This window comes from Dromiciops gliroides, chromosome 2, assembly GCF_019393635.1.
Source record: "Dromiciops gliroides isolate mDroGli1 chromosome 2, mDroGli1.pri, whole genome shotgun sequence".
Classification (NCBI taxonomy): domain Eukaryota; kingdom Metazoa; phylum Chordata; class Mammalia; order Microbiotheria; family Microbiotheriidae; genus Dromiciops; species Dromiciops gliroides.
The window spans coordinates 437681265-437704934 of NC_057862.1; the positions used below are offsets into that span (position 1 = coordinate 437681265).

General features: G+C 41.0%; 1 protein-coding gene across 1 annotated transcript in view; it reads right to left on the reverse strand.

Annotated features, from left to right (window-relative positions):
• TCEA2 (transcription elongation factor A2) overlaps positions 1-23104 on the reverse strand; it is a 44930-nt gene extending 21826 nt beyond the window's left edge. Inside the window, exons 1-6 of the mRNA XM_043984926.1 lie at positions 22879-23104; positions 12289-12351; positions 10620-10725; positions 6710-6797; positions 1714-1847; positions 1029-1085 (exon numbers count right to left, since the gene is read on the reverse strand). Of these exons, the coding sequence (XP_043840861.1) occupies positions 1029-1085; positions 1714-1847; positions 6710-6797; positions 10620-10725; positions 12289-12351; positions 22879-22950 (520 nt within the window). The 5' untranslated portion in view covers positions 22951-23104. The remainder of the gene's footprint in view (positions 1-1028; positions 1086-1713; positions 1848-6709; positions 6798-10619; positions 10726-12288; positions 12352-22878) is intronic.
• Between the last annotated feature and the right edge of the window lie 566 nt (positions 23105-23670).

Genomic DNA, 23670 nt, shown 5'->3' on the forward strand with positions numbered 1-23670 from the left:
CTGGGTCACATATCCAGGGTAGAGTAAGGAGAGGAGCCCGTCTGTCCCTGTCCACCCCTACCCCCTCAGCACAGACCCTGAATTATATATCAAACAAGGAAAAGCTTCACAAGCAAGAATCAACAGCGTGGCTCTGAAGTCTGCAGAAGAATAACCAGGGTAGGAATACCAGACCAAAAGGAAGTCTATAATTCTGTCAGTCTAAGGCAGCTGAGCTTCTCAACTGGCTGAATGGTACTGCCCCCAACAGCCAGTCTACTGTTGCTCAGACCCAAATGGTGGTCAGTAACTCACAGAGTTCAGATCAGGGGGACAGCAATTAAACTTTATCTTCCAAATGAAACCTCCCAGGAAAATTTACCTAGAAGCTCTGGATTTTGGCTGTAATGTATAATGCTGGGCAGTAAAATCAACAAGCCTTGGCAACTGACTAGATAGAGGGTATGAACTACACTGCACCCCTCCCGCTCTGAGCTTGTCTTTCTCATCTCCATGCACTGCCACAGATCATGACCAATTTCTGAAATGCATTGTCTCCTTATCACCATTTATTGAAATCCTCTTCCTTCAAGCCCCACAATAATGTCATTCTCCCTCATCCCCCCACTCCTCCCAGATGAAAATGATCATTCACTCCTAAAATTTTCCTAGAGTTCTTTGTCTGAATCTCTCCTTTGACCACATCACATTCTACCTTTCATCCTCCTTATCTGTATTCCTCTTGTGTCTACCACCACCTCCATCTAGACTATAAGCTCTTAACAAGAAGGACTAGTCCGTTTTCCATCTTTGTATCCCAGCATCAGGCACTGGGCCCTGAACATATTAGGAACTTAAGAAACATTTGCTACTAGACTGAATTAACTAAAAGATGTATAAGGTATGTTAACTTATAGCCCCAGCTTGAGCTATTGATAACATCTCCCTTAAGACATAATTAAGCCCAGTTGTGACTCCCTCCCGGGCTGTGGAGCAAGTGGTCATCTACTCATCAGCCTCTTTCTGGCAAGCCTTCTTTCAAAGGATATATTCTTCAATCTGGGCAGATAAATGCTCACAGTCTGCACCGATCGCAATATGGTCATCTGTAAACAAAAGAGAATTCTAAACAACAGCCAATGTCAGGAAGAAAAAAAATAAACTTTCTCATTGTGAGAAGCTAATTGAGTTCATTCATCATTTTCCAGAAATAAAGTGATGCCCATAACTTAGAGCTGACGCCAAACTCAAACTGTGTAGCTGATTTACTTTTGAGTTCTTTGCCGTTTCCACAACCCAGATCTCTCTCAGGGTTTTACTGTCCTTTCCCTTGACTCTTTCCATCTGTCACAAACAAAAATGACCACAACATAATCAATCAACCCTTCTAATTAGTTTGGCACTTAAAATGAAATATGACCAAAGTCATTATATTTTAAATTGAATTTGGCATCATGACATCAGAAAATAGGATCCTCTATAATAACAACTTTATTTGGAGCTTCCAACCAAGAACTTCAAAGTACTTTAAAGAACTAAACACCTTTATGTGAAAAGTCTCACTCGGGTGTCCAAGGGTTTTATTCACCAAATGCCAGAAGAGGAGTTGCCCGTGTCTCAGGATTCAGGCCTTTCCCTGTTGTGTTTGTGGGGAATGAGGAATTTTTAGGATCCCACCAAATTAGGGAAACTTCTGTGGCCACAAACTCCAATAATCTGCTTCTCTTCACTTACTGTCTGTCTGAAGGGCTGCTGTCAGCATTTCTCGACATTTGTTACGAACGGCATCACAGGTGATGGGAATCGGAGGAAAGGTGGTAATTTTTGGAGTGGATAGAGTCCTTGGTGGGTCTTGTTTTTTGTTGGAGCTAAAAAAGAAATTGTGTCAGAATATTTTGTTTGAGGCAACCATAAAGAATTCAATAAGATAGAGATGTGTGACTTAAGGCATAATACCAAGTGAGTTAAATAAAAACTAATGTTGTTTGTTGTTCAGTTGTTTTTCAGTCATGTTCAACTCTTAATGACCTTATCTGGAGTTTTCTTGGCAGATGCTGGAGTGGTTTGCCATTTCCTTCTCCAGTTCATTTCAGAAATGAGGAAACTGAGGCAAACAGGGTTAAGTGACTTGCCCAGGGTCACACAGCTAGTAAGTGTCTGAAGCCAGATTTGAATTCAGGAAGATGAGTCTTCCTGACTCTGGACCTGGTACTCTATCCATTGTGCTGTTAAGCTTCCCAAAAAACTAATGAAAGCACCCCAAATCTATTTCCAGTTTAATATTCCCATCCAAAATGGTCAATGGATATTAACAGTTAGTTTTCAAAGGGAAAAAATCTAAACTCTCAACAACTATGTTTTTTTTTTAAATGCTCCAAATCACTAATTAGAAAAATGCAAATTAAAGCAACTCTGGGTTTCCACCTCACTCCATCAGATTGGCAAAGATGACTTGAAAAGAAAGATGACAACTGCTGGAACAGAATTTGTCCAGGCATTCTGTAAAGCAATTTGGAACTATGCCCCCCAAAAGTCCCTGAACTATGCATACTGGGGAGAGGGAGGGTGTCTATGAAAAAAAAAATTTGATGTTTAAGAAAAATGGTTCTCATGGTCAAACAGGTCTAATTTATAAAAATGTCCAGATTAATGACAAGATCATTTTTAAAAGGAAACCACAAAAGTTAGGCTTTAAAAGCATACCATTTGCTCTATGTGATTCTTCTAGCAAAAGTGATAAGAATTGAAAGAGTCACAAAAAGATGGTAACTGGTAAACAGCTTTGCTGGACAAACCAGGGAAGGCTACCTGAAAAACTATAAGCCTTATGAAGGATTTTTGTTCCCCAAACAAGATGTTACCACAAATCAGGAAAACAAGGCAGTTCACCCATGAGGCTGGGAGGCAGGAAGCTGTTGCCAATAACCCTTACAATGCCACCAACTTTACTCCCACTTTAAGTCTACCTGTAGGCACCATATATAAGCAGAGAAGTCAGGTCTCTGGGCTGGTATTCAGTGGTGCATCATACTATGGTGGCCAAGTTGTGTGTCTTTCAAAGAAGATCTAGTATTTACTACCTGTATGAACTTGGACAAGTCATTTCCTGCCTCTGGTCCTCAGTTTCCTCTTCTGTAAAAGAAGGGGATGATCTCTAAGATCACAAGGTCAGCTACTACTGTCCCTATGTCTGAAGTGGATCCTATGAATCAGCACTAGATCCTATGTAAAGGCCTCTGAAACATTTCTAGCAGCTGTTACTGTATTTAGTCAGGTGAGATTTCCAGATTCAAGTCTCTGCACTAAAGGGAAACAGAAGGACTTCCTAAGGGGAAAAAGAAAAAAGAAAAGCAAAAAACACACAGGTGTAAAAGATGAGCTCATTTCCCCAGCACCACACTAACTTCTGAAATTACTGTGGCTGTTTTATTTTAAGTCTTCCTTTCCCACGACCCCTGTCTTCCCTCCCCCCAACCCCCACCCCCCAGCAACTACCATCCCTACAACTTAGTAAGCAATCATCTGACTCTAGACCAAGTTTAGACCACCTCGGTAAACTGTCCAGGGCAAAAAAGCTATCTGGGCCCCAGGGTCCTCATCTCTGGAATTCTAGAACTCTCTCCAATGCTTCAACTATGTCTAAAGTGCCTCATGGCCTAAATTGGTTTAGGAATTATGAAAGACCACATTCTATCCTTAAAGATGATTTCATTTTATGCTTGACATCATCTACCATCTATATGATCTTTCATCCCTGGGCAGGTAAAACACTTTAAAGTTAATAAAGCACTTTCCACCCAACAACCCTGTGAAGTAAGTAGTACACATATTATCCACACTTGACAGATGAGGCTCAGAGAGATTAAACGACTTGTCTATACTTACATAGCTTGTTGATGTCAGTCAGAACTGAATTTGAACCCTAGACTTCTTTCTGAAAAGTCAACATGTTTTTCAATACACTGAGCTGTAGAAAGAAGTTCTACCAGCTTGCACTTTTCACTTGGGGAAGATTCACTTACAATGCAGGGCTCTGTCCATCACTGGCTTACCTATGCCACTGGTAGAGATTTCCAGTATACATTCCTCATTGTGTACTCTTAGTGAGATGGGGATATGGAAAAGAGAGTCACTCTTGAGGGAGCTAGGGGCAGCAGTTACTTATCACATTCTAGTAGGGAAGGTTCCCCCTCCAATAGTCATATTTCTTAGGGGCTCCTGGCCCTTAGGGGATAGAGTACCATGCCTGGGGTCAGAAAGACCCAAATTCAAATGTGACCTCAGACAGTTACTAGCTGTGTGACCCTGGGCAAGTCATTTAACCCTGTTTGCCTCAATTTCCTAATCTGTAAAATGAGCTGGAGAAGGAAATGTCAAATCACTTCAGTATCTTTGCCAAAAAAAACTCCAAATAAGGTCACAAAGAGCAGGACATGACTGAAAAAAACGACTGAACAACAACAACAAACCTGGCCCTAGCCTTGGCTTCCAAACTTCAAAACCATGCCACTGCTGCTATCTCATTCTGGAACTTCCCTCAGAGCCTGGGATCTTTTCACCATGCCTGCTGCCCCTTCTCATGCTGGACCACCCCTCTGTTAGGCACAGCTCCTTAACCCATTGGCAAGTTTTGGGTGGATGGAACCTCCATTTTGTGAAAGGGCCCAGGCTGACTTTCACCCCTTCTCAGCCTTGTCCTTGGCTTCTGGACTTCAAAACCATGGTGCTGTTACCTTTATCCTGCATTCCCTCTCTCACCTCTGCTTTTCAGCTCCTTTTTGTATGTTGGCTTCCCCCAAAAGAATGTAAAATCCTTGAGGCCAACAGCTATATTTCTGCTTGAATTTATATCCTCAAAGCTTAGTACAGGGCATGGGACACAATTAAGTGCTTAATAAATACTTGATTCCTTCCCTCCTCCTTCCTTCCTTCCTTCCTTCCTTCCTTCCTTCCTTCCTTCCTTCCTTCCTTCCTTCAGAAAATTTTCTGGGATTGAGCCCAATTTATTTCGTTTCTCACCACTATATAAATGGCAGGTCCCAAATCAGCCCCAAAGCATAAGTCTAACATAAAGTAGTGTGGTGTAGTAGAAAAAAACCATGCATTTGGAATCAGAAGACTTGATTTCAAATTCTGGCTCTGATATTAAGCACCCGTGTGACCCAGGCAAATCAGTTAAGCCCTCTATATCTTAGTTTCCTCCTCTATAAAATGAGGAATTTGAACTAAATACTAACATCCCTTTCTAGCTCTAAACCCTCTACTCCACACTCAAAATGTGTCGTCCCCCCACATTACTTTAGACCTCTGCCCATCTTGTTTTCTCTAAAGGAGGAGACATGTAATGAATGAGATAGTCTTAGTGAATTTCTGCAGGAGTTTTGAGGTGACGGGAAATTCTGAGAGCATGCCATTTTTTTAATAACCTGGATTTAAAGTCAGAGGAACCAGCTCCAGATCACTCTTTACAATGAATTACCTAGTGACCACAAGTCGTGGCTTCCTTTTTAGTAAAATGAAGGATCAAACTAGGCCACCTCTCTAGTCCCTTCTAGCTCTATGTCCTATGATCCAATGCAGTCTGTTTTAGACACCCCAATGATGATTTGTCATATGCTCAAGCTTCACGGATTCCTTTTCTTCAGACAAGAAAAACTCAAAGAGAAAACGAGGCAGTAAATACAATCACTTTTCCTGCCATATCTAGTTTGAAATAACATTAGTGGGAAGGAAAGAAAACCTCACCACTCTCAGCCTTGGAAAAATGCTTCTCAAGGGCATCTGATGAAAGGCCAATCATTCCCAAGCAGCTGCAATGTGGGATCACTTTTATCCAAGCTAATTGTACAATCAAAGAAGAGAAACACCGGAGCCAAACAAGTATAGATGGACTAGCCAAAACAAAGTTAAAACAAACCAAGCCTAGTCAACAGTTAAGAATCCGAAAGGAAAAGGTCCTCACAGAGCAAAATAAGAACAAGTGAAAAGCATCATCCTAACACACATACCCCAGGATTACAGATTTTTAAATGGATGGGGCCTTGGAGAACAATCAACCTAATTATTTCATTTTACAAATAAAGGAACTGGGGTTTAGAGTAGAAAAATAACTTGCTCAAGGTCATATAGTTAGTAAACAGGAGAGCCAGGATTCAATGCCAGTTCTTCTGTCTCCAAATCCCCTGATCAATCTATAAAACATAGATGAATGGACAAGAGTTTTTCTTACAAATAGGAAAACTATCAATGCCCAAAAGCCAAAAGGAGCTTTCTGAAGAACAAAAGTACGATGAACAAAAATATAATTATCAGTCCAAACATTCTGCCTTTTCTGTAACTGAAAACAATCCTACACCCACAGGCAGGAATGTACTCCAACCTGATAATCAGAAATTTGCACATGTCCCAAAAGAGGCATGCTAGAAAAATCCTTTCCAATTTCAGATTAGGTTAGACTGGTGACTTGTTTGTATGCAATACAGTATTCATCATAATTTCCCTTTCAAAGAATAAATAATTTATAGACATTATTTTAGTCCTCAACATCCCTCTGAAGTAAATGCACTGATTCTTTCTTATTCATGTTTCACTGATGGGGAAATAGGGGCCTGCTCCCAAAACCAAAGAGACACAGAGTCAAAAAGAAAAGATGCCTTTGGTCTTCTCTCCCAAATCATAATGACTCCCAGTCCACACTTCCCTAGAGCATCTCTGTCAGTTGGAATTTCACCTTTGATCTTTTGTGTCAGAGGCATCCTTCGAAGATGTTGCCAAGGAAGAATTCCTTTTCTTCTCATCATTTTTATCTTCTGAGGCATCTAAATTCAATAGGGAAAGAATAGAAACACACATAATGGCAGACCAAATGGAATTATAATTAAATTGAAAAGTGATCTGAAAGCAAACCACAAATCCTTTCTATGTTTCTACTAGCCTCCTTAGCAGAGCACATACACTGCTTGGGCCAAACCTATCGATGGACACCTTGGCCTGAAGCATAAAACAATATGAGCTATACTCTCAAGAGTATTCTGCTGGGGAAGAATGAAAGTACAAACTCTAAGCAATTTAAAAATCATAAGAATAATAAATCTCTCCTTAGGCTCTCCTCCAGTGTTTCACTGTGTCAGAGAGATGGATCTCGGGTATGCAAAGGTTCTTCCAGCACAATACAATACCTCTGAGAGACCTCGCTAAGCTAGAAAACCTTCAAGTACAGGCCCACCAATGGATTCTATATGTTCCATCCATGTACCAGCCTAGCTAAGTACAAAGATGTGGGCCGAGAGGTGAGGAATTTGAGGCACAGCACCTTGTGACACCATCACTGTGAAGGAGTTTTAGCCAGTCTCATCAACATAAGGAACACATACATCATGAAAACGTAAACCTGTGATGAACTGATAATGATGATGACTCACAAAGCAGTTTTCTCACAGCTGTATAAGAAATACACATATTCCTATTCCCATTTTATAGATGAGGAAACTTAATCTAAGAAAGATCAAGTGACTTGACCAAGGAAACATAGCTAGTAAGCAGTAGAGAGTCCGGACTTACCCCCAAGTCTCTTAACTCCAAGTTTAGCACTCTTTCCTCTATACCACATTACAGCAGTAATAGCAGATAGCAGTGTGTCTTGCCACTAATGCCAGATACCCAGCAATCCTGAGAGGGTCTCACCTAGGCCCAAAGTGGGGAAAAATCTCCTCCAGCTGACTAACTAAGGATCATTTATCAGGACTGCAGTCACTGAGAGGCAGCCCTTTGGGATACAGCTCCAGTTTGACTGCTAATATAAACATGGAGACATTATGTAATGCAATCTTTCACCTTATGGGGAATAAATAAGCCAAAAGTCATGCCTATCATATTGTGAATGTTGTTACTCAATAAATTCTTTGTAATTTAATGTTTATAAAACAGATTGCATGGCTAGCATTATACAGCAAAAAGAGCACTGGACTTGGAGGCAAGAGGCCTGAGTTTGATGCCCAAATCTGCCACTTACTTGTTGCGTGGTTATGGTTAAATCACTCAACCTCTCTGAGCCTCAGTTTCTCAATCTGTAAAATGAAAATAATAACATTTGCACTATCCATCTCATAGGGGATTGTGAGAAAAACACTCTGTAAGTCAGAAGATGCTAAAGAAGTATGTGCTATTAATATTAAAGAACTTTTAATTAACCAAACATGAAGATATGAGAAACACAATATGTACACAAAGACAGGACCTTTTTAATGGAAAATTTTCCCCAGGAGGTATTCCTACAAACAGTAATGATTTCTATTCACCATCATCCTGAGTGATTAACAGAACTATTAACATTGTCACACTCCCCTAGCTAAGGGGTAAAACAGCTTGATGGGTACATCCAAAGAAGGACCTGTAAATCTAGCTCTTTGCCGATCAACTTTATTCATTTTTAGAGTTCAGCTGAAAGGACAGAACAAGTAGAATAAGTGTAGTTGTTGGAATTGGGGGAAGGAGGGTTTGCATGTCAGGACGGAAGAATATACTGATAACATGTTCTAAAAGTGCTGGACCATCATCACTTAAGTCCTTTTCAAAAACCCAATGCTCTGAAATTCTGAGAGCAGATTTTGACAATTAAAGTAGCTGACATCTTTCAAACACTCTGAATCATCCCCCTCCACTCCCTATCCCCCATCCCACTGACATCCTCTGCCAGGTTCCTTCTGGCTAACTTTCACATGGAAACACCTCCACACAGTCTTTTTGAGGGTGAGAGCTAAATATCAGCATGTACAAAAACAGGACAGCCAACATTTTAGGTAAAACGTTGAGGAACTAACCATACACACAATATGAAGGAAGTCACCCAATACACAAATACATAAGGATGTCCAATATTTTTCCCAACGACACTAATAGCTACCTAACATTTATAGAGCATTTAAAGGTTTTCAAGGCACTTAACATATATATAATTTCAAGGACCTGTGATTTCTTTAGTATGGGCACATCACCCACCAACATAATTATCAACCCCTATACTTTAACAGACTGTCTTCCTGAATGGCTAAAGCCAAAAAATAAATAAGAAGATAGATAGATAATAGATGAATGAATGAATGAATGAATGAATGAATGAATGAATGAATGAATGAACAAACGAATGAATAAATGAGATTTACCAAGTGGCCAACCCTCTGGTGATAATGCTCTGTGTACTTAACCAGACTATTTCTCACCTGGATGGATATAATCCTGCCCCCTCTCCAAGGCAGTACTTTTTAGTACACTCTGCTAACATAAGTCTCCAAGAGGCCAGGGTCACTTTCATACCAGGATAAGGTATTAGAGGAATGCATTAAAGGAAGACTTAAAGAAGAAGACTAATAATTTATCAAAAATAATTAGGAATAAGGGGCAACTAGGTGGTACAGTGGATAAAGCACCGGCCCTGGATTCAAGAGGACATGAGTTCAAATATGACCTCAGACACTTGATACTTACTAGCTGTGTGACCCTGGGCAAGTCACTTAACCCTCATTGCCCCCACAAAAATAAAAAAATAATTAGGAATAAATTTATTCAGAAAAATCAGAGATTTTCTCCTGGTTTAGTATTGCTCTGTCCAACAGACTAGCTAAGTTCCTTCCAAATAACCCCTTATTTCCATCCTGTCTCTTCTTTGGATCACCCCCATATCTGGACTCTTCTATCCTAGGCTAAAAGCTTTGAGTTTCTTAGCTGTTTGGTCTATCTCTGACTGTGACCTCAGCGGTGGGAAACAAATGCCACTTTCATGAGCAGAACATATTATCCCCTTCCCTCTAACACTACTCAGCAGACATGACCCCTGAGCTGAGCAATTTTCATTACCTTCCTAGCAACTCAACTGCTAGAGCTACCTGGAAACACGGACTCAGGAGTTCCATGTTAGAGTTTCGTGTAACCCATAGGCTGGGAATAGCCTTTTGGCAGGCCATCAGAAACACCCTCTTCCTGACCTGGTCTGAAGACCATGGGGCTCCAGGCTTGCCGTACCCCTCCCCTGCCCCTTCTCACTTCCACTTTGGAGGTGAGAGTCTCAGTGTAAGGAAGATGATGATTTATCCTTGTCTGGAAATGTCATTATGGCCTCCGGTTGAAGGAGGTTAGTGAGTCGTCCTCTCTTGTTGTCCTTATGTCCTAATCTCTCAGAGGTCTCCAGTTAAGCCACATAGTCTTCCCTTTGGGCTCTTCTCTTAACATATCAAATAAAAGGGCCCATTGCTTGCAGCATTGACTGACATATTAATTCAACTATGAAGTCTCTTCAGTCCCAACAACAGACTCCAACCGAACAAATTTACTTAACAGTAAATGTGCCACAGTGGATCATATGCTGCAGGTAAGACAGGAATAAAATGTTCTACTCTGGAGAGGGAAATCAGAACCATGAAAAACAAGGAAGAAGACAATTTTGTCCTTGATGGCCTAAAAAATTAGTTCCCTTTCCAAAAGTGAGTCACCTCTCTCTCTCTCTCTCTCTCTCTCTCTCTCTCTCTCTCTCTCTCTCTCTTCCTCAGGGTAAGGACTAGAGTCTTTTGTTTTACCATAATTAATTAATTACTACTCTTACTACATGCCTTAGATCTCATTTAACTGAACACCGGTTAGGCACTTACCCAGCAGTTTTTTCCATGACTTGATAAGAGATTTAGCAAGTGAAATAACTTCATCATCAGTACTCTGTTTTCTCAGTGCATTCACAGACATCCCAATCCGGGTAGACTACAAATCAACATTCAAGAGAGAAAATGTTCACAAATTTCTTTGAATGGCCTAACCCCCAATTCCAAAGAACCCATGATCAAAGATGCTACCAACTCCCAGAAAGAGAACTGACAAACTCTAAATGCAAACTGAAGCTTTTTATTTTATTTTTCTTGAATTTCTTGTCTGTGTTTTCTTTTGCAACATGGCTAATATGGAAATATGTTTTGCATGACTTAACACATATAATCAGCATCAAATTGCTTGTCTTCTCAAGGAGGGGGGGAGTGGGAGGAGTAGTATTTGGAACTCAACATTTTAAAAAATTAATGTTTAAAAAATGTTTACATGTAACTGGGAAGTACATATATGTACGTATGTTTGTTTGTTTGTTTGTTTGAAGAGTGATCTAACCCAGCCATGCAAACCTCTTTCCTTCATAAAACCACTTTGCCAGGGACTCAAAATCTGAGGCTCACTATTTAATTCAATTCACACATATTCCAAGTCATTCAGTCTACTACCATTATTGTATCAGTACATAGGGTCTAGTGACCAACAGCCTGCTCAGAAGTGCCCCCAAAAGCCTCAGGATCACTTCTGACTAAGTGTTCCCAATAGCTCTTGTCAGTGTGATTTTGAGAAACATGCATCCAAACCTGAAAAATATGTTAGTCCATCCTCTAACTTGCTATTTTGAACTCTTACAATTATATACTCAAAAAATTCAATAGTGCCAAGAGGGGAAAAAATCAAGTGGGGGAGAAAGAGGAAGTCCATTTCCCTTGTAAAATCACAGAATTGTACTTGAACAGTCACTTAGCTGAAATCTCCAAAAAAGTGCCATTACTGTTAAGAATTTAGAACCACCTCAGTTTATGAATGACTTTTGTTAAGGTCAACGTTTAAGTCACTACTGCTGGTAAGCATATATAGGTTAACATCCATACAGAGCAGGCAGTGCAATATAGTGTAATGAGCATAGGCCAAAGCCAGGAACTTGGGTTCTAGTCCCAACTATCAGCTGTGAGACCTTGGACAAATCACAACTTCTCTAGGCTTCAATTTACTTATCTATAAAATGAGGAGTTGACTAGATGATCTCTAAGGTCCTTCTCAATCTAAATTCTATGATCCTGTGATCACTGGTCATCTCTCATTCCTGAAACTCACTCTTCATTTCTGCCTGTCAAAGTCCTTCTTCTTTCTCATTCCTCCAAAGTCCAACCTAGATGCCTCCTCTTTTATGAAGCCTTTCCTGAAACTTCACTCTCCCAGCGAAAAGCTCTCTCTCCCTCCTCAAGTTTTCCCAGAATATTGTGTCTACACCACACATTTGCCCATGTCTCATCCTACCTTGTATCGCACTTATTTGTATACGTCACATCCAACTATATTAGACAAAAGGTTCTGGGAGGAAAAGACTACATCAACTTTCATCTTTATGCCCCCAACACCTAGCACAGGGCTTTGCTTGCACAGAGTAATAAATGTTTATCTAATTGAATAATTAACCTTACCCAAAAGGAAGTTTCTATAATTAGATTTTCAGTTTCCTGGTGGCAAGGCAGAATAACTTACCTGAAGCAAATCTAGAGTAATTGGCATGCTTTTCAGTTCCTTTAGCAGATCCATAGCTCCATCCTAAGAAGAAGGAAAAGATAAGATTTACTTTTTTAAAAAAAGCAAATACTAAAAAAATTGGGTAATTTCTATCTTTCTTCCAACATAGTTCTATGAAAGAACAGACTAAGGAATGAACTTAATCCAGCAGGGAGTCCACATGGTACACTGGAAAAGAACTCTAGCTTAGCAGTCACAGGAGCTGCATTCTAATTCGGGCTCTGCTACCTACTACCCATTGGACTTAAGGAAAGTTATTTAATTTCTCTAGCCTCAATTTCTTCATCTGTAAAATGAGAGGACTGGAATACAAGACCTCTGAGATTCCTTCCAGCTCTAAATCTGTGAAAATATAACATGATAATGAGTCTGGTAAGTATTAGGAGAAAACTAATAAATACCCTATAGTTCCTGTGAAATACAGAAGGAAAAAGAGAATTATCCCCAAATCATTTTCTGTATTTGAATTTTTTGGGGGGGGTTTGTTTTTTTGGGGGTTTTTTTGTTGTTGTTGGTGGTGGTTTTTTGGTTTTTGCAGGGCAATGGGGGTTAAGTGACTTGCCCAGGGTCACACAGCTAGTAAGTGTCAAGTGTCTGAGGCCGGATTTGAACTCAGGTACTCCTGAATCCAGGGCCGGTGCTTTATCCACTGCGCCACCTAGCCGCCCCCTGTATCTGAATTTAAGGCAGTGCTTATCAAAGCCATCTAATACTGCCAGAATCACAATGTGGGTCTATATCCCTGCAAAGGCAAGGGCCAAGAGAAAAATAATGAAAGCTTAATTATTCAATAGATATAGCACAAGACATTTATTAAATTTAGTACTGTCCAGTCCTTAATCAGACTAGATAAAACTTTTCCTTATATTTTTCTAATTAGTAACTAGCTTATCAATAATCCAATCAATTACCAAAAACATTGAGGGAATGAAATTTATATTCTCAAGGTACTGAGTCCACACTTTGGTGTGGTTCACCTTAGTAAAAGATCTCTCTCCAAAGTGCAGCTTACAAGTGGTTAAATGAACCTCAAAAGGAAAAAGCCCATTGTTATTTTAGCCTACAGAAAGATCAATGTAGAAGATGCACACCAAACAATGATAAAACACTCTGTCCTCCAAATTGTTATGAATTTTTTTTTTGCCACCACACTTTTCTAGACCACTTTGATTGTACGAAGGCCTTTGTATTTAGTTACAAACCCAGTAAGCTGCACAATCCCCTCCCTTGGAAGTTGTTCTCAATAACATTATCTGTCTGATTTCAAAAATGTACTCCTAGTAGCAAAGATGAATTGGACAACTTCTAGAGCCTCTTTCTCAATGAAAAGAGATCTTATTCACTTATTTGACTCACTTTCAGTAAGTAACAATTCTGCTGGTAAATCTGAAAACCTAACCAGCAGAATTTTTTTAAATCCTGAACAAATTACCAAGAAAAATCCATACCAGTTAACAAGGAACAAAATGAGCAAACCTTCATCTCTGCAGTACTCTAATAGCATCCATTTACACAAGAACTATAGCTTGCTACATTACATATGTTAATCTCCATTTTGGACTGCAAGTCTTTTTCCCCACCCGTCAAACAATTCTCTCTAGCCTAAAAGTTTAACAGCTCATTAAAAATACGGCTCGCAAAGGAGCCATTTGGAATACAAGTCTTGAGTAACTATAATTAAAGTGATGGGAATAAGGCTCAAATAACTAAGTTTCTTCCCCACTCTTTTCTCTGTACACAGACTGTTTCCAATTCATCCCAGGAACAGAACCAACTGCCAACATCATCCTGTAGGACAGAGGCCATGGGCCAAACTAAAATCAGAATCAGAGGCCCTAATACAAACACACATCTGCAATTCGGTATGCTGGAAACCAACAGAAACATACCTGAAATTGCTTTTACTGTGTTTCAAAATACACTTCCCTTTAATCTTTCTGAAAATCAGAAATCACAAGTTGATTAAATCCAGCTCTCACTACTATGAACCAAAAGAAACTTTTAAAAGTAGTTATTCACTTATGAAGAGAGAGAAAGAGTGAAGGTCATTCACAGTAATGGAAAAGAATGCTAGACTTTTCTCTGCCACTTGGCCTCTTTATTTTGTATTCTACGGGAAGCCTATGCAGAGGGTCTTTTATTTTGTTTGGTCTCGGTTTATTTGTTTCAGAGGTTTAATCTAAAACCGTCCTCCCAAAATGGCCAAGCAATCTCAAAACAAAAGATCTAAAATGACTCCATGGATTTTCTTTCTCACCCTCTGAGAGAGAATTATTACTTTATCTTACTCCTTCCTCAGCTTTTACTAGCCAGCCTAGAAGACCTTGCTCTTCTACAAGACCAGCCCTGTACTAACGTACACCTGAGGTAACCAATTCTTCCTGATCTTGCTCCTATACTTGGCATAACATACATACCATAGCAAATGGAGGAAATTCATGTTGCTATAGTCCAAAATTGGTTGGAAAGTTCTAAATTCTCCTTTAATAGTCCAACAATATTACTGTACCTGCCTCATGTACTAAGTATATAATTTTGGAAAACCAATCAAGACACAGGCAGTGTGGTAAATTAGAAAGAATACAGAGTATATGGATCAGATGACCTGGGTTCATATCTCAGTTCTGCCACACTACCTGTGTGCCTTAGATAAATCACTTCACCTCTGACAGCCTAAGTTTCCTAACTGGTAAAATTAGGAGGTTGAACTAGATGAACTCTAAAGTCCCTTCAAGCTCTAAATCTATGATCCTAAGGCCTGAGGCTGCATCTTCACCTATAAAATGAGGGAACTTGACCCTCTTAGACAATCCCCAAGGGCTCTTCTAGCTGTAACATTCTATGATTCTAAGAGCAGACAATGCAAACCACTCTATATTGCCATTTCCTGACCTTGAAAGGTTAAGGATCATTGCCAAGACAAATATGCATTTTCTCCCCTCAAAAGTTTCTTCCATGAACTACTCTTCAAATCCTTCAAAGATTAATTATAAATGCCTTACATCTGCATAGAACTTTTAATATTTTAGAGCACTTCCACATCAATTATTTCTAGATCCCAAAGGACTCTGTGAGTTAGGCAGGGAAAATATTATTGGAAAGTGATTACTAAAGAAGACTGAGTAACTTACCTGAGGCAACACAGGTATTCAGTGATATGGCCAAAACTTAGAACCCTAGCCTCCTGAATCTCAGCTTTGTCCTCTATCCAGTATACCATGTTGACTCTCATTATCACACAATGGAGTTAAGGAGAAGCCTTCTACCATTCCCAAACTGAACTCTGAATAGTGAGGAATAACTTGGCCACGGCATAATCTTTTCATTGGCACATGCCAGACTTCAGTATAAGAACCCAACACAAACCTAAAATGTATCTCTAACTGAAGTGGGGATTCCACCCCTTTTGCTGTTCCCTCTCACTGACAGCCCTCAGGAGAGAGCACTGGACTAAGAAAAAAACCAAACCTGAGAGGAAATAAAGAAAGAATTCATTAAAGAAACTACTTCTCTTCTGAGATTTTTTTCTGAAAAAAGAATAAGAAATACCCAATCACAGTATTTTAGTACCCACCTCAACTTCCAGAAAAGGAGTCACGGAAAGGAACAGGAACAGAGGGACACAATCAAGGAGAGGGAAACAAGCTCTCAGCACCAAGTGGCCTCAAAATAAGTCATATCAATGATTTACTATCAATACACCAGAATCTCTCTTCCTTATGACCTATTATTATTCCCAATCTGTTTATCTTCAACTCTGGGTACCCTCCATCATATAGTTTAACTGCTCCTACTCCCAAACTGCTGAGCATCGCTGAAAAAAAGTAGTTTATAAACACTGTGTGTTTAATCAGTATTGGCTAAATTAAAATCATACTGCTCTGATCCATTATAAATAGATGGTATGTAACATAAGCTAGATCCTCACTTCTGTTCAGCAATCCCTCCTCAATTCAGCTCTCTAAGATTCCCTAATTCATCCACCAAAGTGACTGCTGCAAACCTTTTCCTGTTTCCTCAAGGACCTACCTCCAGCTCTACTACCAGTAACCTCACTCATCACCCCCAACACACTCCACACACTGGGCCTCCTACTTTACTAAAAAGACCAAGGCATATTATGGGCACTCCCTCAGTTCACCTCCAGTCCTAAAGACTTTCAGAATTATCACCTTCACTATTCCTCTTCTATCTCAGAGGAAGAAGTACCCCTAATCTTAGATGAGACTAATCTCTCTACCTTGAGCCCTTTAGTCCAGCCAATCAACAGACATTTATTAAACAGCTACTTAGGCGCTGGGAATAAGAAGACAAAAGTGAAAAGAGACCTTGTCAAGGGACCTACAACATGTCTGTACAGTGATTTTTGAGGGGGAAACATGGCTTTCTGGCTCCACTAGGACTTTGCTCTATCAATCATCCCCTATTCTTTCCTTTGTCTTCAGATATAACACAGTAGGACACGAAGTCAGAGGAGCTGGGTTTGAACCCTGGCTCTACTATTTACTACCTGTGTGACCCTGGGCAGTTCAGCCTCTCTAGACCTCCATTTTCTCATCTGTAAAATGAGAGAGCTGACAGGAAATGCAGTAGTAAATGACACTAGTAATGTAGTGTTTGATAAACCCAAAGACTCCAGCTTCTGGGATAGGAACTCAGTATTTGACAAAAACTGCTGGGAAAACTGGAAGATAGTATGGCAGAAATTAGGCATAGACCAACATCTTACACCTTATACTAAAATAAGGTCAAAATGGATACATGATTTAGACATAAGAGGTGATACCATAGGTAAATTAGGAGAGAAAGGAATAGTGTACCTATCAGATTTTTGGAAAGGAAAACAGTTTTTGACCAAACAAGAGATAGAGTATATTATAAAATGCAAAATGGATGATTTTGATTATATTAAATTAAAAAATTTTTGTACAAACAGAAGCAATGCATCCAAAATTGGAAGGGAGGCAGAAAGCTGGGAAACAATTTTTGAGGCCAGTGCTTCTGATAAAGGCCTCATCTCTAAAATATATAGGGAACTAAATAAAATTTATAAGAATCCAAGTCATTCCCCAATTGAGAAATGGTCAAAGGATATGAACAGGCAGTTTTCTGATGAAGAAACCAAAGCTATCTATTCCCATATGAAAAAATGCTCTAAATCTCTAATGATTAGAGAGATGCAAATTAAAACAACTCTGAGGTACCACCTGACACCTATCAGATTGGCTAAAATGACAAAAAAGGAAGATAATAAATGTTGGAGAGGCTGTGGGAAAATTGGAACACTAATGCATTGTTGGTGGAGCTGTGAGCTGATCCAACCATTCTGGAGAGCAATTTGGAATTATGCCCAAAGGGCGATAAAGCTGTGCATACCCTTTGACCCAGCAATCCCACTTTTAGGTCTTTTGCCCAAAGAAATCATGGAAGGAGGAAAGGGACCCACATGTACAAAAATATTTATAGCTGCTCTTTACGTGGTAGCAAGGAATTGGAAGTTGAGGGGGTGCCCATCAATTGGGGAATGGCTGGACAAGTTGTGGTATATGAATACAATGGAATACTATTGTGCTATAAGAAATGATGAGCAGGAAGAGTTCAGAGGAACCTGGAGGGTCTTACGTGAGCTGATGATGAGTGAGATGAGCAGAACCAGAAGAACACTGTACACAGTATCATCAACATTGAGTGTTGACCTACTGTGATGGACTATATTCTTCTCACCAATGCAATGGTACAGAAGAGTTCCAGGGAACTCATGATAGAAGAGGATCTCCAAATCCAAGAAAAAAAAAGAAAGAAAGAACTGTGGAGTATAGATGCTGATTGAACCATATTATTTCTTTTGTTTTGGGGGCTGTTGGTTTTTTTTTTTCTTTCTATTTTGAGGTTTTGCATCACTGCTCTGATTCTTTCTCTTGTAACAGGATTAATGCAGAAATAGGATTAATGTTATTATGTGTATATATATGTGTGTGTGTATATATATATATGTATATGTATAGAGATATATAGATATAACCTATATCAGATTACCTGCTGTCTAGGGGAGGTTGGAGGGAGGGGTGGGAGGGAGAAAAATCTGAAATTGTAAAACATGTATAAACAAAAGTTGAGAACTATCTTTACATGTAATGGAAAAAATAAAATACCTCATACATTAAAAAAAAAAAAATGAGAGAGCTGAACTAGATAATCCCTAGGGTTCATTCCTATTCTAAATACTATAATCCTATAATCAGATATCCCCAAACCTAAAAAAGTCTTTCCTCAATCCTTTTATTCTATCGAGCTACTATCCCATTTCATTATTGCTTTTCACTGCTAAGTTTACTGGAAATATGCACCATTCCCAAACTGAACTCTGAATAGTGAGGAATAACTTGGCCACGGCATAATCTTTTCACTGACACATGCTGGCCTTCAGTCTAAGAACCCAACACAAACCTAAAAATGTATCTCTAATTGAAGTGGGGACTCCACCCCTTTTGCTGTTCCCTCTCACTGACAGCCCTCAGGAGAGAACACTGGAGAGAAAAAAAAACCAAACCTGAGAGGAAAAAAAAGAAAGATGTCTCCAATACTTTACCATCTACTCCCTCCCTTTTCAATCTCTCTTCCTTTCCCCACCACCCTACTGAAACATCTCTCAAAGGTTCTCAAAAACCTCAAAAGCACAACCCAAAGGCCTTTTCTAAGTCCTCATTCTCTCTGACCTCTCTGCAGCTTCTGACACTATTAACTATTTTTCTCCTAGATATTCTAAGATGAGGAAGAGCTGTTCAGTCATTTTCAGTTGTGTCTGACTCTGTGTCCCCTTTTGGGGTTTTCTTGGCAAAGATAATAGAATGGTTTGCCATGTCCTTCTCCAGTTTATTTTACAGATGAGGAACTGAGGCAGAGTTAAGTGACCTGCCCAGGATCACACACAGCTAGTGTCTGGGGATGAATTTGAACTCATGAAGATGAGTTTTCCAGATTCCAAGCCCAGTGCTCTATCCCCTGTGCCACCTAGCTGCCCTGAGCTAGGGGAGAACTCTTCTAGTTTTCTTCCTATTGCTCTTACTTTACAGAGTATCCCCAAAGTGCTGGTTTGGGTTTAAAGGGCACCCTGCGTTTCTCCTTTGATAGGTCCTCTTTCTCATCCCTTAATTTTGACATTCTTCAAGACATGATTCTCTCTATATTCTCACCCTCGGCAGTCTCATTCATTTCCTTAGGTTCAATTATCACCTCAATATCACCAGATCTGTAGCTCTAGTTGTGACTTCTCTTTCACATTCCACATTCACATTTCCAACTACATAATAGATCCCTTCTTTCCAGATATTCTCCTGTCACCTCAAACTCAACATGTCCAAAACTGAAGTTAGCTTTCCCCAAGAAACCCTCTCCCCTTTCTGACTTCTATTTCTGTCAGTGATATTACCATTCATCCAGTCACCCAGGTTCATAAACTCTGGAGTTATCGTTGAGTTTTCTCTCTCCCTTATCCCAACCTCTCATACAATCAGTTGTCAAGTCCTGCCAACTCTGCTTCCTTATGTTTTGTTTTGTTTTGTTTTTGTGAGGCAATTGGGGTTAAGTGACTTGCCCAGGGTCACACAGCTACTAAGTATTAAGTGTCTGAGGCCAGATTTGAACTCAGGTACCTCCTGACTAGGGCGGGTGCTCTATCCACTGCGCCATCTAGCTGCCCCTCCAACTCTACTTCCAAAGAGTCTCTCAGATTAATCTCTTCCTTTCTCTTTCCACCACCATGACCCTAGTGCAGGACTTCATTAATACTTGCCTGAACCGCTGTTAACAGGCTCCTAACATACACATTACATACACATACACATTCTCCCTTCAAATCATCCTTCATACATCTGCCAGATTTATCTTTCTTATGTATAAATGTAGTTATATCACACTCCTGCACAAAATCCTACTGCCAACTAAATAATATTCAAACTCAGCACTGGCACATGAAACCCTCCATAAAAAATTCACCATCCTAACCTTCCATGGTACTCTTTTCTAAATACTGCCCAAACTGAATGCCTTTGTTCCCTTCACCCCCTATGCGTTTGATGTTCCCTACCCCTGTCCCTAGCTCTTGAAATATTACCTATCCCTTAAGACTTGACTCAAATGTCATTTCTTACCATCAAGCCTTTCCTGATCCCCCTAGTCAGGAATGATGCTTCCCTCTCCCCACCCCCAAGAAGATGCATCACACTTGGTCTGCAGTTCTCTTATGCACTTACATAATTTTAATGCTATTTGTGTATGTACTAGAAAAATCCCAGAACGGCAAGCTCCATGTCTTATCTAAATTCTCCATCTCACCCAGCACTTAGCATAGTTCTCTGCAAACAGAAGATTTTTAACAAATGTTTGTGAGATACTGACTACAGTAATGTAAATGGAGAGAACAAAAAAAGGAAACTAAACAGTATGTAATTATAATGACCAAGCCTGGTCCCCAAGGAGGGTTAGGAAAACTGTGCTTATCTCCCTTCTTTGCAGAGAAAGAGGACTGTGATTGTGGAATATTCCATATACTGTCAGACACAACTCACGTGTTGGTTTTGCTGAACTGCTTTTTTTTCTCTTTTTTTTAATTCTTTGTTACAAAAGATGGCTCAGTGAATAGAAGGGGGAGGAATGTATTAGGAAATAAAGGTGATATTAACACAAAAATTAAATCAAATCAATAAAAATAAGATTTTTAAGAAATGTTTGTGAGAATCTAAAAGGGTTTGTGGACAGCTCTCACGAAAGAGTCTTTAAGGGAGGATAATAGACACAGGTAGAAAGTCATATTGAAAGGGGGCTGCCTCTCAGTGAGGCCAGGGGAGCCTCAGTTGAGAGAAACAAGGGCCAAAAGCTGGGGAGAAAGGGAGGCAGAGAATTAAGGATCACAGCAGGTCAGTGAAAAAAAAATAATGACTTTACATTTATTAATAAGCAGGGGTATTTACAGGAGCTCAAGTGATCTCTGAAAGGACAGTCAGGTTCAAAGAATTTACTATAGGATATTTAGTAGCCCAAGTCTCTCATTTTGGAGATAAAGAAACTGAAGCTAAAGAAGTACAATGACTTTCCCAGGTTCACAAGGCTAGCAAAATTGCAGTTAAAGGATTCAAACTCAGATCCTCAGTCTGCAGAGCTATAAACTACACCCAAAGTTGGCATCTCTGATCAGGGTCTTAGTGGCCCTGAGAATAGAAAAGCTGAACTTGAGAAGGTCTTAGGGGAAGAGTAGAACAAGGCATACAAGTCTCAGTTCTAACTCTGGTATAGCTCTAGGAAAATACTCAAGGCAGCAAAAATAATTTTTCATGTTTCTAAAGTACTTCAATGCTTGCAAATAATAGCTACAACAATAGCTAACATTTATTTGGCACTTTAAAGCCTGCACATATTATCTTATTTGACTTGACCCTCACATCGGCTCCATAAGGGAGCCCTACAAAGTGCTCACAATAAACCCAAGTGCCAGGGTTATTATCCCCACTTTACAGATGAGGAAACTAAAAGCAGGCAGCTGAGGCAGAACGACCTATAGCAAAGATCTCAGAGAGCCAGCCCAATGTCTGGATCATAGGATTTAGAGAACTTAGAGATGATCTAGACCAACTGCTTTCTTTTTAGAAAGGAAATTGATCATAAAAAGAAGAGACTTGGTCAAGGTCACACAAGTAGTAAGTAGCAGAGCCACTTCAAGGTGAGAGGTGTGGAGAAGGGTCCCTTCCTGGTGCCTGTAAATCAGAGTACCCTCAGTTGTTGGGTGAAGGGGAGGTCCCTCAGGTCTCTAGGAAGGAAAGCTTAGCACAGTGCCTGGCACAGAGTAGATATTTCATATCTATTGATTGAAGCTAGCAATCTTTGAGAGGAGACTAGAGATGTGGAATGAAGATGGAGACTTGAGGAATCTGAGGGGAAGAGTTCCCAAGGTCTTAGGAGAGTCTCTGATGGGGGAGTAGAGAGCTATTTAAGGGGTACGGGGTGAACATGTGTGTCTATCAGACAAGCTCAGAGAGAGGGTCTCTAAGTGGAGTCTCTGGGGGATGTCAGAGGGTCTCTGAGTGGAGTCTCTGGGGATGGCAAGGCTATCTCAGTGATTTCTGTCTCAGGGTTTCTGAGAGGAGCATCGGTCTGGGAGACTTGTAAGGGGTATTTCTAAGATTAAGTCACAAGGCTCTGTTTTGGTTTGGTTTGGTTTGGTTTGGTTTGGTTGGGCAGGGAGAAAAAAGGGGTCCAGGAAGGTGTCCTGAGGAGAGTCTCTCAGGGGAATCACAAGGTCTCTTAGGGGGATCTCTAAAAGGATCTCGGGGACATCAAGGAAATGGGGAAGGGTCTCTGAGGTGCACTGCTGGGTGTGAGAGAAATCTTGGGGGCTTCTGGAGGAGTCCCTCAGTGAGGTCCCCAAGGACAGTCGTGGCTGGGGGAGCTCTCTGAGGAGGGCTATCTCTGGACAAAATCAGGGGGCCTCTGGGGGGGGATTTCGGAGGGTAATTTCAGGGTGTCTCGAGGCGCTCGCGGGGCCCGTAACCTCACCGTGCTCTTCTTGGTCACCATCTTGTCCAGTCGCTTGGCGATCCGCACGATCTCCTCCTCCTTCCCCATCATCGTCCCGTGGGCGGCTCGCTCAGGCCCTGTCCCAGCCGCCGCCGCCGCCGCACCGCCTGGCCCGGAGCTCCTCCTTCTGCTGCCGCAATCCGGGCCCTGAGCTGCTCCTCCGGTCCCGCCCCCGGCTCCCCGCGACAACAACGCAGCCGCCGCTGCCCGTGAGCGCCCGGGCGGGAGAGCAGCCGTTCAAACGCCTCAGGCTCAGCGGCTCCGCCGCGCTGCATCCTGGGACATGTAGTTCCCGCGCCTACCCCGCCCCTCCCCGCCCAAGGCTCGCGTCTACCCGGAGAACTTATCCTCGCATGGTGTTGTGGGAAGCGTGGTCTCCGGCCCACTATCTGTCGCTTTTCCGCATTAAGGGAAGACTCCAAACCCCACAATCCCCTCGGAGAAGCTTCCGTAAGGGAAACTTTTACTCGTGGGAGCCCACTGAAGCTGTGGGCTGCGGTGGGTTAAGGGTGCTGCTTTGGGGAGCGAGATGGTGGAGCATATCTCTTCTTAGAGAGGGGGTCGGGAGAATCAGGCTGACGGGCGGAACCCGGAGAAGTGGAAGGGGCTGGACAGGACTAGAAAGTGAGTTGAGTAGAAGAAGAAAGGCAGGATGGGGAAAGAAAGGGATGACGATTTCCCCACCTCCCACACCATCCAGGAGCCCCCAAAAGTCAGATATCCCCTGCCCCGTCCCGGAGCTCCCAAAGGCAGACACCCCCTCCCCCGTCC